At 35.9% G+C, this 19578-nt stretch overlaps 1 protein-coding gene across 5 annotated transcripts in view; it reads left to right on the plus strand.

The window, feature by feature from the left end:
* Window positions 1–19578, plus strand: part of CDC14A (cell division cycle 14A) — a 68011-nt gene that overhangs the window by 23596 nt on the left and 24837 nt on the right. For all 5 annotated transcript variants that reach the window (XM_075508252.1, XM_075508255.1, XM_075508253.1 and 2 more), the window contains exons 5-7: window positions 5126–5205; window positions 14138–14204; window positions 16394–16456. In XM_075508252.1, coding sequence (XP_075364367.1) covers window positions 5126–5205; window positions 14138–14204; window positions 16394–16456 — 210 coding nt within the window. The remainder of the gene's footprint in view (window positions 1–5125; window positions 5206–14137; window positions 14205–16393; window positions 16457–19578) is intronic.

The following is a 19578-nucleotide window of genomic DNA, read 5'->3' on the forward strand; positions in this document are numbered from 1 at the left end:
CTTTGATTTAAGGTCTTTTAGACTTTATGTCTTTTCTTCGATTATACAAGCTTTTTGGGACCAGAAAGCCTTATAGCTATGAACTCTAGCAATGTGTGAAAGTTAATTGAGAAGGCTTGTTTTATTTGTCCTGGTATTAAAAAATTAAGTGTAAAATGAAACGTGGAAAACAGTGGATCAGGTTCTAGGAATGAGTTTCCAGTGGTGATTATGCAACTTAGATTGTTCCGTTAAATAGCTTCTTAGACATGTTGAACTGAAATACGCTATAGCTATTAACATATTTTAATGAGTCATAAGTTTAAGCGAAAGTTAAGTCTTAAAACTGTTGGCAAGAGCTTGTCTGTTTGTAAATTGCATCTCAGGAAGATGCAGTTTCTAAACTTCAGTTTTTACCATGGACTTTCAATATATTTGGGCTAATCATGTCCAGTTGCTAAATTACTGTCCTTGCTCTTAAGAATTCTGCAAAGATTACTTCTGTCATAAAATTCAGATTAAAAAGAAAAAAAATACTTAAAGTGCTACAAGAACAGAAGAACATGCAGACTTCTCTGATCTTACAGAGAAGTTCAAGGTTCCTCCTAAATGGCCTAGACTACAACATAGACTGTTCAGTGATGTCAGAAACAGGGTGCTACTAGGTTTTGCAAAGTCTTACCAGGTGCCACAGAGAATATTTTGAAGCTAGTGTTGCTTTGCTTTTCTCTTCATCTGTTTGGAGACTTTATTTTAGCTGTTAGGGTTTTTTATGTAGTCTTTGGCAATAGTTAATTTAAAAATAAAAAGTGTTTAAAAATAGTTTTAAAATAGTATTACCAAGTACTTTCATGCATACCAAAACTAAAGTAGCCTGGTTTGACTCAATTTGTGCTAGTAGTTTCTATCTGGGGGAGCGAGGGGGGTGAGAGGGAGTAGGTTTAACTGAATTATACTGAAGTGATTACATGAGCTCCCCACTTGTCATCAAAGAATTCATTCTTCGAGAAATCATGAAGGAGAGTGCATTTTCTCCTGTCTGATAACATATGGATGAATTGGGGTCTGGGTCCCTCTTTCCATATTCTTAAGGTATTTATTATGTTTCTTTTCTGGTTGGAAGCCAAGGAACCCCTACCTGGTTGTGTACTTTGCTATCTAGTAAGGTTTGAATTCCCTGGGGGAGAAGAGCAGGAGAAATACTAGTCTGTTTGTACCAGTGACTCTTGTACGTCTAGAGAAATGGGGCAGGGGGAAGAGAGAACATATATGTATGACACTTGTTCCTCCTGGTAAATCTAGAACTTTAATTCTACCCTTGTAGCATACAAGTAGTAGATATCTCTTGCAATTCTTCAAAGATCAAAACTTGATTAGCAGACCAAAATCTGACTTTTGAGCAGTCCTGGTGAAACATAATGCTTTCATACTGCAACAAACTCTGAAGAGAGATCCAGTGAGCTCTTTCCTTTTCCTTGTAGATAGCAGATGGACTGGTCATACTTTCTCACAATTACTTTAAGCGTGTATTTTGATAGTAATACCTTTTTTTAGACTTCTGTAAAGGGGCAAGAGCCGTTGAGTTCTTAAGTTTGTCATTTTATTACAGCAAACAACTGGGTATTAGCAAACTACTATGGCATGTTCAGTCACTTGCTTGCAGGAGTGTTTTTCCCTAATTTAAAAATATAAATTAGACTTCTCAGCCCTACCTGAAGCTTTAAGGGGTTGTTCTCTTGTAATCTAAGCATATCACGCTACTGCTCAAATCTGTAATCCCTCCCTTGGAGGGTCAGCAAGTACAAAGGCTTTTCAGTTACTGCAGCGTGTACAGCCTCTTTGCTGTTTCAAGTAACACCTTTCTTCAGACTGCTTTAGATTGGCTTCACAGAATTCTTGTGATAACTTAGCAGCTCTAGAGTGGATCTGTTCCATATATTTCTAATTTGAAAATGGCAGGTGCGGGTGGGAACAAGATGAATCCAAATAGTATTTGAAATATTGTGGATGAGTGTTAAGGTGGACTTGCAAAATAATAATTCCCTTTTTGTTCTGTAAACTTTTTAGGACACATGGTATGACTTTTCTTGGCAGTGTGTATGTGGCCAGTATTACTACATATCATGTGCCTGCATAGTGTCCCAACTGTGGAGAGCTTTATCTTTCAACCACATAATTATTCAGGAAGTTGAGAATGTAAGAGTGGAAATGTCAGAGAAAAAAAATAATTTAAAATTTTCAATACTTGCTGAACCTGTATTTTACAGGTAGTAGTGCCACATGATATGAGTTTGAGTAGTGACAGTGGGGAAACGGAGGAGAACCTTGTCCCTTGTAAAACAACTTTTGTAAGAGCATACTTACTATCTGGAAAGTGATTTTTTTTTTTTTTTAAAGGCTTTTACTTGTATTATTTCTTAGATACAGGTTCAATTTATGCAAAATATTCACTACAGGCTCTTTGTGTTGGGTCTTTTTTTACTTGTATGTGTTGCAGAATGAAAGCACTCTGAAGATTCATCATAGTAGATTAAAAAATGAAGCTAAGTTTCAGTTGCCGAGTTTTCATTGATAAAGATGAGTCAGAAAACGGTCTCCTGGGTTTTTCTTAATGGATATCACTACTTTTTAAGTACTAAATACATGTACTGTAGTGTTTCCTTCTCCATTTCATTATCCTTCCTCCTTCAGTTACTGTGTTATTATTGACATCTGTGATAATTTTGTTTTTTTCAGGAGCTCTGTTCAGTGTTTCTTTCCCTCTCCTCCTTCCTTTTGTGTTCTTAATATCTTTTTCCTGGTTGCATCCTGGTGTATTTATTATGAGCTTTGTGGACAGACAACTAGCAGTGTTTGGTTCAAAATGTCATGTATATATGTCTTTGAGCAGAGACAGCTTTGAAGTACCATAACTTCTGTGAAATAAAAACTCCAGCATTGGGAAAACATTCATATAGTACAAATTTGCCCCTACTTCAGATTTCTGAATCCCTACTGTGTAAGATGGAAACTCCTCTTTCCCTGAAGTCCTCTGAACTACTTTCTAAGGATCTTTTGACTATAAGCAGGAATTTAGGCTTTAAATGTAAGCTAATTGACATGAATAAAATCAGTATTTTTCTCTGAAATACAGCCCCCACCAAAATCTATTGTACAGGATGCATTGTTCTTAAATGCAAAACCTTTGTAGTAAGGGGAACTATAAAGGTAATACAAAGGAGACTTCTTTCACGGGCTAAAAGAATCTTTTACAAATACTATGAAAACAGAATAGCATTGCTATGCTGCAGGGGTTGAAAGCATGAAGTTGGTGCCATTAGTTAGCAATCACTGCTGTAGACGGACCATTACAGCTTAAAAAGAAATGGGCGCCTCCACTTTTTGAATTAGATAAATACATATATCCATTAAGTAAATCTCTGAATCTGTTTCAATATTAGTAATTACTGGTTTGACCCCAACAAAAAAGAATCCAATAATTGAGTTAGAAACAATTGTTCTGATAACACAGAATAAATTGGTTTTCATACAGAAATTGTGGTCTGTTTTGATGGTGGAAGGTTTCAGGAAACCTTTGCTTTCAGAGGTTAAGGAGGGAGGAATATGGAAGTTTGGGCAAATACAGAGACATTAATTTTGAGAAACATGTGATTTGGGCACTTGCTAAATGAAACAGCAATATTGACACTGCCACAGTATTGAGATTTAACATTTGAAGATAAGTGGCGTTTGTTCCTCATTTTGGGTACTGATTATACTGATCCATGCTATCAGTGTGACTCTGAGTGGAGCAGCAACATTGGAGTATAGACTGAAATACAGCTCCATGTCAGGGAACTGGTCTTTTGAAGGCAAATCAGTTTGTATAGAGGGTTTTGGTCCAAAATTAGACCGGTTGTTCAAAGCAGTGAAATAGGTGGTAGTTGAAAAACAGAGATGATTCTGGACCCTCTTTTCATTGCATCATGGCAAAGAGTTTTTCAGGCTGTTTTACTTGAGTCAATTTTTTTGTTGTTGTTTTATCCTTATCTTGTCTTTTCTGTCTGCCTTGTCCATGCTTGAGGAAGAAATGCAAGAAAATCTACCTACCATGTTGACAACTTACAGAATACTAAGAATCCCATTAACTTGAGATATGACTCTAGACACAAAACAAATTGCAAATATTCTGAAAGTGACCACCACTTAGCTATATTCTAATGTATTCAAGGTCAAGATTTGAATAAAACTTTTAGATCAGGAATTAGCCTATGTCTTGGTTAAGAAAATAATTATTAGAATACTTTACATTCAACACTTAAATGTGTGTAGAGCTAAAAAGTAGCCATGTAGGTGCTGGTTGTAAGGTGAGTTGGGGGGAAATGGCTAGGAAAAGCGTGTGGCTTTGTTTACAGAACATGTTTGTGCACGTGAAATATGCCACTCCAAACTGGATGAAATATTTTTTTGTAAATAATGCATTTGCTTAATATGTATTCCAAGTTAAATTTATTTTAGGACCAGTTTTACTGTACAAATGGGAATTGAAATGCAACAAGATGTGGTTGTATTCTAATTTCTTACGTAAGTAAGCAAGCTGAGCTGATAGTGTTCAGCAATAGCAGAATGAGCCTTCGCATAGGGTGTTACATTAACTGTATGTTGGTCTCATACTAACAGGTTCAACTTGTTGAATTGGATATTTTTGTTAATTAGTAGTTTGATATTAACAATTAGGAATCAAAACACGTTTGTGTTGGAAAATCTTCCATTGAGCTGTGGTGGAGAAATGTTTCCTTTGTCAGCTGCTGTGATAATATTTTGACTCATCTGAAGCTGGACAGAGAACTCCTAGCATAGATGCCTGTGTTTCATCTTAGTATGATGTTGAGTAAAGTCTCTCAGTTGCAGCAATATGTGATTTTCTTTTTTTTTTTTTTAAGGGGGGGGAATGACACAAAACAGAAATCCCAGTTTCTGTTGATTTCTGAATCTTTTACTTTGTGTAGGTATGTCTTTTCTGACCTATAAATGTCATAGGAGTTGGTCATAAAGGATTATAGTATACATTCTTAAGAGTTTAGTGGGCTGGGGGAAGCGTACATGTGGTTAATGACTTTTCAGGCTCAGGGCTTATTTTTTTTCCTCTCCCCCCCACCCCCTTTAGGTAATATACTTGAAGAAAACACCAGAAGAAGCTTACAGAACACTTTTGTCTGGATCTAATCCACCATATCTTCCATTTAGGTATGTGAACATGAGAAATGGGCCTAACTTTCATGTTTTGGAATTTGCTAAATATAAATTTTTCAGATTGCCTTCCCAGAAAAGTTTTTCATGTCTGATACAGACATTGTATCAAAATGACTGAACTCCAGAAAAAATATTTTTTACTTCTGGTGGAATTACTTGCTCTGTGTTGGAATAATAAAGCCATTCCAATTGATTTAAGTTCTAAGTAACACTCCCAGTCTTGCAAACTGTCAGGTTTAGAAAATAGTTCTTAGCATGTTTGTGATTTAGCAATTAAAACTTCTCTTTATGACATATCATGTTTTACTATTTGGAAGTCATTAAAATCTTTTAAATTACCTAGTACCTAACCAGCTAGACTTACATGAATGAAGGGGGTTTTATGCTGTTATATTTTCTCTGTTTTACAGAACAGGTACTGATGTTCCAGTTATTAAATTGCTTTGCCTTTCTGTTTTCAATGAATCATAGATAATTTCTATCAATCTGTCTTTATTCTCTGTACTAAGGTCATATTGAGACTTGAATCTGAGGAGTTTTAGCTATCACGCCTACCTAATAAAGAGACTACCAGATTTTTTCATGGTATGGACCATGAAATGCCCTTGTACTTCATGAATAAAAATACCTCACACTGGCAATAAAAGGCAACTGCAAGAAGGTCAATGTCCTCTTTTTTTTTTTAGGGGAGTCAGTGTTTTACAAATAGTGTGCACTGTCAGCCAATGCATTTGTAAATGTAGCCCTACCTTGTCTATATCAAATTCACCTGATTCTACAGCCACTCAGCAAAGGAAGATCAGATTATCTGTCTTGTCATAGCTTGTACAGGAGCCAGATACAGTATAAACTATTGGGATGGTAGATTTGTATGTGAAGACCAGTTTGACTTTGAAATCTTAAACCATCGAACACATTTTTTTAAAAAGGTATCAAATCAGTGACAGCTTTTATTGGCAGACAGTTTATACATTCACCTGGTCATCAATAGCTCTCCAAAGCCCAAAAAGTTTACTGAGCTGTTGATATCATATTTTTTTCAGCTAATTATAAAAGATACTTGGTACAATGCATAAAAAAATAAGTTAATTTAAACATGTCAGTGTTTTTTAACATCTCCAAATTCTATAGAAAATATAGGACTGATGATCTAAGTCCTATAGAATCCTATAGTCCAAAGAATAATGTATAGTTTTCTCTACCTTTTAGATTCTTTGGTTCCTGATCTTCTCACAGTTTGAAATAATTACATTGGTCCTTTCCATTTACAGAAGGTGCAGCTATTGGAAAATTTCTAGAAGAAGTTCTTTGAAGCAAACTCTATTATTCTGAGCACAGAAACGGTGTTAATACATTCTTCTGTCTCCTTATCAGTTTGGGGAAGCAACAATATTTCCTGCAATATTTCCCTTCCTTCTGAGGGTTACTATGTAGCATTTTAGTGGAGTCTAAAAAAACAAACAAACAAAAAAAACAACAAAAAAAAAACCCACAAAAAACCCACCTGATTCTCCCTTTCATATCAAATTCTCAGTAGTTCAACTTTGGCAGGAGTATTTCTTTCATATAAGAGCTTTTAATACTAAGGTGACTTAAATTTTTCAGAATCTTAAGCTTAGTTTATTCATAACTTGCTTAAAAAGCAAAACTCTCTTAGTAGTGGAGGATGTATGTTACCTGATAATAGGTGTATCTTGTTCACCAATTAAAAAAAATTTACTGTTTGGAATTACAGTAAATTGCAGTCTTTAGGTTCCTTTCTCCCCCTCCAAGGTAAAGATTAAGTGTGCGGAAATGAGGTTCTGACAAAGCAAAGAGCCTTAGTTGTCAGATCCCAAAATTGTAAGACAGAAAACTTGGGAGGAGTAGTGTGGTTGCAGAACAGTCTCATATGGCCCTATTTGTTCAAACCAAAGGCTACAGACTTTTGCCTTGCAACCGATTCCTTATAATAATGATGATTATAATGGTAGTAATAATAATTAAAAATGCTATTTCTGCTTGACTGGTAGGGAGTAGTGAAAGTAATTGGCTCTGTGATCTCTTGTGAAGCTGATAAGAACCACAGTAACAAATTTAATGACATGAAACAATTTCATTTTAAGTGTTAAATAATTATTCAAAGCAAATCCTCATGTGTTTGAATTAATAAAATTCTATTCCAAAACAGAATAGTTAGCTACTCTGGGATCAGCAAAGGAGGGGTCAAAAAATAGAAGAAACAGCAACATTTTAATGAAGACAGCTTTATATTGTATACAAAGAGCATTTCATGTTTCCTGGGGGGGGGAGAATACTAACTGAAAACATTGAAGAAGGCAATGTCCAGCAAAGGGACTACTCAGTTTTTGCAGTCTGGGTTGTCAAAGTGATTACAAAAGTATAATCATTTCAGTCCCTTTGTCAGCTTCAGGAGAAGAGGGCAATAAATGTACAGAGTAGGCAGTCTTCTGAAATGTAACTCCTCTGCAGCCTTTGTCCATGTGTTTCAAGTCCTTGGTTGCTGAGAGATAAACAATTGGCTAAAACGAAAGGTTTTTTGGGAGGTTGGTTTTTTTTGTGGTGGGTTTTCTGTGGTGTGGTTGGGTTTTGGTATGTTTTTGTGGTGGTTTTTTGGGGTTTGTTGGTTTGGTTTTTTTTTTAACGCCAAGCTTTGGCTATTTTAGAGGATGGGAGGGAGGCAATCATCTTGAGCAGAGCCTTGCTGTTTTTAGAAGGAATGCAGTGTTATGAGCTTTTGCTAGAAGAATTAAACATCTTGATTTCTTGAGCGTTCTTTTTTGTATGGTGTGGAGCTGGAAAGCACTTAAGTTTCCTTTGGAGCTGCTTTGGACTATGTCAGGTCTTGGCACTGGATTACAGCCTAAGCAGATTCTGTTACCTGCGGTATAGTTTGTCCTGCTGGGAAAGAAGGCTGTGTAATCTAGCTGTACGGGAGGTGAGACGAAGAGGAGTGAGGAAATAAACTGAAGGATTCTGCCAAGATAGGAGGCTAGGTAAGAAATGGGGAGTCTGATAGTTAGGGAGGGGATATTTAGGAGTTGAATTTGTAGGAAGAGGCTGGAATAGATACATAAGAAGCTTAAGAATTACTGGGGCTGAGAGGAGGGCAAGTAGATCTGATGAGGGCCTGCAGTGAGACAATCTAGATTAGTTGGGAATGGGGAAGAAATAATTTATTCCTCCTTCCCTGGTTTTCCAAGGCCTTTGAGATTATTTTCTCCCCCTGTCTGTTCTAAGACATTTGAGATATGTCTGGTGCAATATATAGCATGATACAGAGGCTCTAGCAAATGGACCTATGCTGGAAGCAGCAGCACTGCCTTGGGTAGTATATCTACTTGGCATTGAGCTATACTGTGAAGAAACAAGTTGGTGCTATGAGAAAGTTTGCACTCCTTCCACACCTTTCATGTCTTGAGAAGGACTGAAATGACTCTTATGTACAATGAAAAACATAACCCAAATGTCTTACCTCTTCCCTCCTATTCTAAGGTTTAGGAAGGAAATAATTTGAGATATTAATCATTGGTATTCAGTACTTATTGACTTAAATTTATTCTTGGAGCCTGGAACTTAGATATTATCTAACTTCTGTAGTATAGGTCATCTCCATTTGAATAGTTTCAAGTGCAAGAGTTTATCAGTGAGCAATGACCAGTTAATGTTACAGCTAGACTATTTAACAACTTCGTTAATTTGATATCTGAAGTGTCTTCTATTTGGAAAAAAAAAAAGACAACTTCCAATAGGTAGAAGCTGCAGGATTGTCAGATTCTTTATGGAGGACTGAGATATGTTTACATGAATGAGGTATGTTTACACTGGGAAACTGATCTACTTTCATCCAGCTCAGTGACCTCAAAAAGCCTTAATCGGCTTAGATCTTCAGCTGGTATTTCATTTAAAGACAGCTTCAGCAAATATTGTTCAGGGGTGGAAGGAAATCAGAATAACGCTCTTACAAGATACATGGAAATTTTTTGGTTTTGTTTTTATAATAGAAAAGCTAAAGACAAAGCAGGAGGATAAGGCACTACTGTCTTTGAGATACTTTCATCTTATTCTTGGCTGATTCACTGTCACTTGGTGACGCTCTAGTCTCTCGAAGATCTTGTACTGTATCTTCTCACTTCCATTTAAGAAAACAGTGTTAACACCATTTAAAATCATCATAAATACCAGTTTCCTATTGTGAAACTAAGTTTTAGATTTTTACCTCAAACTACTCTGTATTGACTTTATATTAAAGAGAAAAAACAAATATATTTTAGTATTACTGTGTTCAGTCTCTAGATATGACATGAATTTCAAAGCTAGATTTTTAGTTTGTAGCTTTTAGGTTTTGTTTCTTTATTGGCAAGTGCTGGGGAAACAAACTATTTATTTCCTTATTGACAGTGTTTAGAGGTTTGGTGAAAGGGAAAGCGTTATGCAGTATTGAGGTCAGCTACAATAACTGTGAAATCGGATGTGGGATTTGCAGCTCTGTAATGCCGGCTCAGATTCATATTACATCTGTATCTCACAGAAATATTCACATTCTTCTCATTTTGAAAGTAAATAGAGTACTATCAGGTAATAGTTGGTAAAACACTGTTTGAAAATCAAGGTTGTTATGCATTTGGCCATAAAAGACTGGAAGAATACTGTAATGAAACATGGATCAGCAACAGAAATCTGAGCACCCACACTGTAAAACTGTGCAGGAGATGTCTGTATGTGCTCTGTTCTATTATTCTGATATGAAATGAGGTCTTCCCTTCTCTTTTATGCTTTTTAAACACAGACTTCTGAGTTGAACAAAAAGGTATAACATTTGAAATCCAAATAGCTTGGCTTGCACCAGTAAAAACACCTAAATGTTTTGTATACACATAAGTAGTCCCAGTAAGTTAAAAATTACTATTGTCTTAAATGTAAGCACATGCATTAGTTTTCTGTAGGATAGGATGCTGACTGTGTATGGCAGACAGAGAAGAATAAGTTTAAATAGGAAGAATGTCTGGAATTAATTTTAATTTCATCTAAAATTACATGTTTCTTCAAGGTTAGTAAAGGTATTTTTTCTTTACAGACCTCTTCCACATAACTGTTGGAGCTTGCATTTGGTTTTACTGTGGTACAAAGTGTGGTCCATTCAGAATCCATTGTATTTTATGCAAGCTAAAATTACTGTTATTAATTATTGCTCTAAAACTTTGAAATATATTTGTCATTGGTAGAAAGAAAATGTGTGCTGGTGGATCTAGCGCTATATAGTTGACTTCTCAAGTCCATGTGGTATGACAATAGCTGTATTTCTAACAGGATTTCTGTAAATGTCATTACTAGTTCTGACAGTATCCAGTATTTTTATCCATGGTCTGGAAATTTATGTATCAGTAGGAAGGAAGATGGGTGACCCAAAGAATGGTGAAATTGAACTAGCTGTTCTGCATTAGTTTTTAATTATTTAGTTTTCTCCAGTAAATGCATTAATTCAGAAGGATTCAGAAAATAAGATCAAATTTGTTTTTTAAATATTTACAAAGCTTCTTAATGATTTGACATAACTTCTGACTGATTTCTCTGGGCTAGAAAAAGAACTTGATAACTCAGCCTCAGACCGGGGGAAGCCCTCTAGGTGACTGGGAGGGAGACTTGTTTTGTTTTTGCTTTTAACAAAGAAAGAATTAAAATAATTAGTGACTTAAAATACCTTAGACAACTCCATCTAAACAAAAAGATATTTTACTCGAGCAATTTATTTAAAACATTCAGGAAATCAGGTCACGATAAACTCTTAATCTTAGCCTTTTGAGTATTTCAAGGCCTTTCTAGACATGTAGTTGGCAGTAAGATTGGCATTAAGCATCTGTCCTCTCTAATACTTCTGCAAAATGCTCTTTGACTAATCTCTAAAGGAATATTAACACTTCTCTGGAATAATAGGAAATCATCTATTTGATAGGAAGATTGAATATAAAAAATGCCACTTCAGAAGTACACTGCGACTTTGCTTCACAAATAAACTAGTTTTTTATATTGTTTTAATATTTAAAACAGCTCTGAAAAGTGCATTTTGTTACTCGCTGTGTGTTCAGAAACTGGTAACTTGGGTTTCATCCCCTAATACTGAGTCCACAAGCACTTGCCTTATCTGTACTTCATGTATCTCTCTACTGTATCAATGGATCCAGCATGCAGAGTCCTCATGGATTATACATAAAACTTCTGCCAGATGGATTTCTTTTTTCTTACACCTAAAATTTGATACCTGTAGACAGCTTAGCTTAAAATTCTGGAGCATAAAACAGCAATGTTTCAGAAAGGGGTTTGCATCTGGAATTGATTCTAATCAGGCAGTTGTACTTTTGGAAACTAGAAAAGAAAAAAGATATGTATTCCTGCATTTACCCTGAAAAGGATTGGGAGTGCTAAAATAAAAATTACTGCAGCTTTAAGGAGGAAAACAAGTGCATAGATTTTGTTCCATTTTCTTGTTTTCCAAATTATGATAGAAGGAATTTTTATGATTTGCTTGTGTTTTCTTAGCAGAAGATACTTGAGAGGCAGAGGGAGAGAAAGAGAGAGATTATGGCAAGGTCTGATATAATATGCTCAGTATCTGCCATGGTTCATCAAACATCATGCTTTCCCTTGAAGCATTAGGTAATATTAAGCCACTGCTTCCAAGTGTTATGTCACTATCATGCTGTACTGTCATTCATATCTAGCATTTGTTTATGGTTTCCTTACATTATCACATTCTGCCGCAAAAGGTCGATGGGGGTGTGAGTTTTTCAGATGTTAACTCAGTGTGTTGCATTTCTTTAAAAAAAAAAAATCAGAACACTGCTATTCTTTGAATTTCTGAGAATTTGGGATTAGGTTTAAACAGCTTTTTATTTGTTCATTCCAAAACTTTGCCTATTTGAATTTTCCTGGCTTTCAGTCTTTCTATTATTTCACTGTGTGTGGATGGCAAGTGTCAGCAGAGCTGTTTTCTCCAGTCAGAGTACACCTACTTTAATGGTTAGGTGCACAGGAACAGAAATGAGACATTTGAGGCACAGATGATGTAGGCAATAGATGTTAGCTGCTAGCATCCATGTGCACTCCACTGGTAATAGCTGTCTGTGGGAACTGTAGCTAAGAATACTGTACACCTGGAAATGTGGCAGGCTTATCTTGTACATCGAGGTGAAGTTCAATGTCCTCCCTCCCTCTCCCTTCTCTCTCTCACTCTCATAGCGCTGCTTCTTAATGGATTAGAGATTATGTAGCTTTTTTTCCCAGTATTGTTTTTATGTACTGCAGTATCAGATGCCTTATCAGTTGAAGAAGTAGTTATATACATATAGATAAAATTAAAATTTTATTCTTGTTACAGCAAAATAACATGTAATATAGAATGTCTGCTACAATCATATCTTCAATTCATATTTCTCTAAATACTTAATTTTGTGGTTTGCATTGTTTTAGGTTTTGTTGTTTCTGTCAGCCCCTGCAGAAAACTGTTACAGCTCTTAAAGATTTTCTGTGATGTACGTGTTCCCATTGGGGCCTTAAGAATTTTTGCTCGGAAGACCTTTTTGTTTGCTAAAATGCTTTTGTGCTAACGTGATCTGTTATCCAACTTCCCCCTCTCAAAAATGTATTGTCTGTAAAGTTTATATTTTACAGCTTTGGTGTGTTCTGCCTATCTAATGTAAAGAAAGTACTTTATGGCTTTTCATTTTGAAAAACTTTGGATTTGGATGTTGAAGGTTTATTCACACTTTAAAGTTCCCATTCTAAAACATTGTGGCTAAGTATTTTTTAATAATCTAATAACTTGAAAGCTTTTCTAGAGTAGCCTGCCTGTAATATGACACTACCAAAATTGTAGCTTTTAATTTTCTTAAATACATTTTCTATGAACACTGCTTGCTCAAAACTGCTATACCTATTCTGCTCTTAAAGAATGGGTAAGAATATTCTACTCTGAAAGTACTTGGGATTGAAGGAGCATATCAATATAACAAATTTCATACTATTTATAGCAGGTAGACTATCAAAAAAGGAAAGTTTTCAATGAAAGACTGAAATTTTGAATCAATTATAGATTAAAGATGTATCTGGCTGAAACCTAAAATTTTGCTATCTGATAAATTGCAGTTCTTAGCATTCTGGATAAGATAGCTTAGAGCAAGACTATAAAAGATTTCTTTAATGAGTGATTAGGAAATAATCTGCCCAGGCAGAATTTTGTTAACATGCAAACTGGTCTGAAGCAGACTTTGAAAAGTACATTTTCTTTTTTGCACAATACATTTGTTGCTGTTATTTTTTGGTGGTGTTATTTATTTTTATGTTGGTGTCTGTTACTGCTTGAATATGTTTTGCTTTGGGGTATCCTGTCATCTTTTAAAGAGAAATTGTTATTTTCATAATGGCAGAACTGAGGTCAAGTAATTTTAAACTGAATTATATCTGGATAATTTTTAATCACATCTATAATCAGGCATCAAAATGAGATCCTGTAAATGAAATCCACACTAGTAGTCTATTTGCCTTTCCTTGTTAGTATAACTCAATTAAGACTTGAATAATGGTTAGAGCAAGTTTTGCTTTATTTGCCACTCCTTACACAATTGAGAGAGGATGCGAAGCTTCCTGTTCCAGGACAGCATAAATAATTTGCTAAAGGGCATGTAGTTAGATGGTGTAAAACATGCACTTAAAATACTTTGCAGTATCTAACTGCATTACACTGAGCTACATCTTTGTTAGGGGAGTGCTTTAGCATGAACAAGCTTCTAAAAAGATGTCTTCTTCAAACTTTAATTCAGATTTCTCAGAGGGGATTGAATAACTTGAATATACTCCGTTGTGTGCTACCTTTCCCTGAGTTCTTAAAATAATTCTGTGTATCTTAAATTCATTTGTATTCAATCTATAGGGATGCTTCATTTGGGAACTGCACGTACAATCTTACGATCTTGGACTGTTTACAGGGAATAAATAAGGTAATAACACTTTTTCTTAGCAAAACAGATTTAAATTGACTTTTAAAATGTGAAGGAAAATACTGTTAAAATACATTAGAAAATCTGTTTTCAAAGCAAAATGTGTGTGAATGAGTAGTGTGCTGTCATGAAGCCTAAGGTACTGAGGACTGTGTTTGACTAGTGACAATGGAAGAAGGTTACACTTTTACCTGGCTGGCCTGGCCTTTCACAGCTTTCTGAACTTCACCTTATGAATTGCAATGTGCAAATGCACCAGGCCTGGCTGGGGGCAGTTCTTAACAGTGCAAGGCAGCGCACTAGATCTGCTAATAGATCACTTATAACCATTGGTTATAGGGAATAACATAGGTTGATAAAGTCAAGTGAGACAGACACTAGGTATACTGTGATTTAATCTGAGCAGTTTTTGCATATACTTGGCCCCGACTTTCCTCCAAAACACTTGGTTCAGTGTTTGACACTAATCTTTTCAGAATTGTTTAAAAAGAATGAAAACTAATGTATCTTACTGGTGTTTTGATGTGTCACTTTCAACAGTCCTCATCCTGGGGAATGTTAAGCTCCAATTGGCAACCTTGTGTTATAGTATATATTTCATACTATAAGCAAAGATTAAATTTTGTTCATCGTTTCCCAGTGATCTTGATGAAGGGAGCAGGCTATATGAACAGTTCTGTACACTTATAGACTATTTGTAATTCTTAAAAGTATGGCAAAACAAATGTTTCTTAAAAATTGAAAAAAGAGATGAAGCTTAATATTTTTAGTTCTGTGGGGGTGGGAAAGGAGCTGTCAGTTAACAGCAAGACTCTCATTTGTGTGGCATTCTACAGATCCTGAAGCTCTGTGAAGCAGTCAGTGCAGTCACTGTAATTTATCTGCAACAAACACATCAAAAGGACTTTGAGAATCAGTTTTTCCTCTCTTGTTCCCATAAAATTTATCACTGAATTTTCATCCAGTTCACCTACAGAGGTAAAAATGCTTTGAGCAGAAACCGTATGCCTTAATCTAAAATAAAATGTTAGTCTACCTGGGTAAATTTTGTGTTTGCATGCACATAAACCATACACATGTAATTCGGGAGGGCTAGAAATTCTGGAGCACAGCCAGACAGCCATGCTTAAATGAAATACATTTTTCAAAATCAGCTGTTCAGACAAACCTCTCGGTATCTTAGGTTTCATGACAGGTCCGATCATTGAGCCTATGTTGTCTATAATAAAAGTATTTTTGTTTTGCCTTAAAAAAGGTGCTCTATATGTAGCAAATAATGGCAGACTGATTATTATTGTTTGTTAAATCGTAGATCTGTGGTGTGGTTTTTTTTTTAATCACACCTTAATCCCAGAATGTTGTGTAATATCTGTACTTCTCAGAATGTAGTAGATTCAGTATAAATATATGCTGCAGAACTGTCTTCCACCTATTCCTTGGAAGAAATTTGGGCTATGAATTCCTTATTCACAGAATTGTTTTTAATGTGGTATTATACACAAATCTTTGGTGCAAAATTGACATATTTAATAATAGTACAGTAATCAAATACAAAACTTGACTTCTTTCAATCCTGTAATAAATACTGCCTAACGTAGTCTAACGTACTGTCTGATAGAAGTGAACTTCATTCTCAGTGAAATGTGTATTAAAAATAAATAATAAAATACAGGTTATACACAGTACTGTATTCTGTATATGCCATTTTGCCTGAGTATTATGGTGATAAAATCAGAGTATCATATTAAGTATAGAAAATCAATAAACTCTTAATGTTCTATTTTTTTGTTATGTCAAACTGCGTGAAAATGTATTCAGCATAGAAATCACTAAATGAGTGTATGACAAAAAGGGAATTGCTTTTTAATTTGTCATCTGCCTTACAGAAAAAACATACATAGTGGGGTGGAGAGAATCAATTTTATGATTTAAGTAATATGCAACAACCTTATGTCCCATCGTAATGTCTTTGAAGGGGAAATAATGAGCCTGACATGCTTTAGTGATGTTGGAGTTTTTGTTGTCTGTGTTGTGAATCTGTGCAAAATGTAATGTTGTCTTAGCATAGAGGCTTCAATAAGCCAAAAGCACAAACATCTAGTGTTTTAGTTTTGATTCTCAAAAACAGTATTATAAAATGAGACTATATATAATATTTCAGAATAAACTGACACCTTGTTGCCTTTTAGGCCTTGCAGCATGGATTTTTTGACTTTAAGACATTTGATGTGGATGAATATGAACACTATGAGGTTTGTACATTTAATAATGAGTTCAATGTGTTTGGTTTACCTAAAATAAGTTAGAATAAACAGTATCCCACAACCTAAAATTTACTGGAAACACATTTTAGTTCAAGTAAAACCCAGTGTTCATATGTAAGGTGTGTACATCCAAACCTGTATGCTCTGTGTGAAAAACATGCAGGATGAATATCCTTACAATTTCAGTGCATCACATAAGTCTACTGTTTTCTCATAGCCTTTCTGGCTTCTGGGACCTCTTTCATGCTTTCCCAACCTTCCCCTAGGATATGATGCAAGGTCTCTCAGCTGACGCACAGAATTTATGTTTTCTTTCAAGACTTGTCAAGCTGCTTCTTGAGATGCTATTAGTCCCAAATATCACAGAATCGTATAGGTTGGAAAAGACCTTTAAGATCATCGAGTCCAACTGTAAACCTAACACTACCAAGACCACCACTACACCATGTCCCTAAGCACCTCATCCAAACGTCCTTTAAATACCTCCAGGGATGGCGACTCCACCACTTCCCTGGGCAGCCTGTTCCAATGCTTGATAACCCTTTCAGTGAAGTAAAATTTCCTAATATCCAGTCTAAACCTCCCCTGGCGCAACTTGAGGCCATTTCCTCTTGTCCTATCACTTGTTACTTGGGAGAAGAGACCGACCCCCACCTCTATACAACCTCCTTTCAGGTAGTTGTAGAGAGCAATAAGGTCTCCCCTCAGCCTCCTTTTCTCCAGGCTGAACAACCCCAGCTCCCTGAGCCGCTCCTCATCAGACTTGTGCTCCAGACCCTTCACCAGCTTCGTTGCCCTTCTCTGGACATGCTCGAGCACCTCAATGTCTCTCTTGTAGTGAGGGGCCCAAAACTGAACACAGTATTCGAGGTGTGGCCTCACCAGTGCCGAGTACAGGGGCACGATCACTGCCCTAGTCCTGCTGGCCACGCTATTTTTGATACAAGCCAGGATGCCATTGGCTTTCTTGGCCACCTGGGCACACTGCTGGCTCATATTCAGGCGGCTGTCAACCAACACCCCCAGGTCCTTTTCTGCCAGGCAGCTTTCCAGCCACTCTTCCCCAAGCCTGTAGCGTTGCATGGGGTTGCTGTGGCCCAAGTGCAGGACCTTGCACTTGGCCTTGTTAAACCTCCTACAATTGGCCTTGGCCCATCGATCCAGCCTGTCCAGGTCCCTCTGCAGAGCCTTCCTCCCCTCAAGCAGATCAACACTCCCGCACAACTTGGTGTCATCTGCAAACTTACTGAGGGTGCGCTCGATCCCTTCATCCAGAAAATGATATATGATAAATATATGATATATAATAAATTTTTTATAGCTACATAGATTAAGCACTTTTTGAGCTTTTTTTAGTAAGGATGCAATATATGGGGATTCCAGTAATGAAAATACATCCAAAATATTTCCCCAATGGAGTCCCAGAAAGCTAACCGATGTCACTGGTTGTTTTGCCAGCATTCTTACAGCTTATGAATAGATACTCTGGATGACTCCAGATGGTTCTAGGACTTTGTTCTGTAACATACACACCTTTATCTGCTAGTAGTAGACAGTTATCTCAAGCTATATTGCTGCAGAGAACCTTTAAAGTATGCCCATGCTGCACCTGTGAACTGGGCTGTGTACAGAGGAAATCGCAGGCACAGGTGTATGTACATCTGGTCCAGAATAGCTGCATGATCTTTGTCTACCATTTCCCACACTCAAAGGAAGGGAAAGGGTTTTTACTGGTCAGTGACAACCATGTAGTTGTATTGGACCTTGTCTTTGGAACTCCCTGAAGTTCCTGCAATTGCATTGGTTAAGGAGAAAGATATATAAACTAGAGGTGTAGTAAACATTTGAATATATATTAAATTCTCTTTTTAGAGTTGTGTTACCTTATTGTAGCCAGCATTCTTCCCACCAGCCCCTCTATTGCGATTTTCAGGAAACTTGGAAATAATGAGAATAAATTTGCTTAGTCTGAAAATGTCTATTTTAAAATTTATTATCTTAAGTTGAATATTTCTAATATCAAACAAGTTTTAGGGATAATTGCTTTTCTTAAGTCTCTAACGTTTGATACATAACTATTTTGTTTTACAAGCAAGAAGATATGTGTGACTCAGTACATATCTGAAATACATACAGCTATAGGAAATGCTTCATAAATGTTCAAGAAAGAGCATAAAGTCAGGAAAGGAATAAACAGTGGAAAAACTTAATTTACAACACAAATCTGTACAGTAGATGTTGACCGCAATAGGCACACTATAATATACAGCTATTCACAAAACTTAAAAGCATTTGTAGAAGGATTTCTGTGTACAGTAATGTTGCATAATGATTAGATTGAGAAATTGGTATAGCCTTTGCTGAATTACTGAAATTAAATGAACAGTAACTAAAATATACAGTATGAAATAGCTGCTTTTTTGCTTACTCTGTGTACAAAAGGAAGATGATGATTGTGTACGTAGAGTACAGAACGATGATTGGGAATTCTTAGGAATCTGTATATATAGTAGGTATTAATCTGCCTGAAAAAAGTATTAAAATAATTGACTAAAGCTATCCCATTATCTTGTTTAACGCTTAACATTAATTTAGTTTGTGAAAAGTATGTATGTATGAATGATGTTTAAAGTATGCTGCCCACTGTCTGATTTTAAGAAGCAAGAACTTGGAACCATCTTTAAGTTTTTTGTCCTTTTTTTGGTATGTCTTCCATTATTTTACGCATCGTGGTCAGCTTTGTATGTTTAGGTATGTCCCATGCTATTTTTCTAAAACTTTAAATGTTCCAGTTTTTTGCTATGTTAGGTCTTCAAATGTGTAGTTATGTGGAGAAAAGTTGCATAAGACTTAAAGGGAGCAGGTTAAAGGAAATTCTATTTCATGTTTATAGTTCTTTCCTCTTACTACATTATCAAGGCAGTTAATTCCCCTTTTGTTGGACTAGATGTAAAATACTCAAGTTCTCTTTTTTTAATAATAACGATGTTTGCACGTAGTGTTCAGTGTATATATATATACACATATACATATACATATACATCTGTAGTTCAGATTGGTTAAAATTTAAATTATTCACAGTAACCCATGTAACTATAAAGAACTACTTA

Source organism: Mycteria americana, chromosome 7, assembly GCF_035582795.1.
Source record: "Mycteria americana isolate JAX WOST 10 ecotype Jacksonville Zoo and Gardens chromosome 7, USCA_MyAme_1.0, whole genome shotgun sequence".
NCBI lineage: Eukaryota > Metazoa > Chordata > Aves > Ciconiiformes > Ciconiidae > Mycteria > Mycteria americana.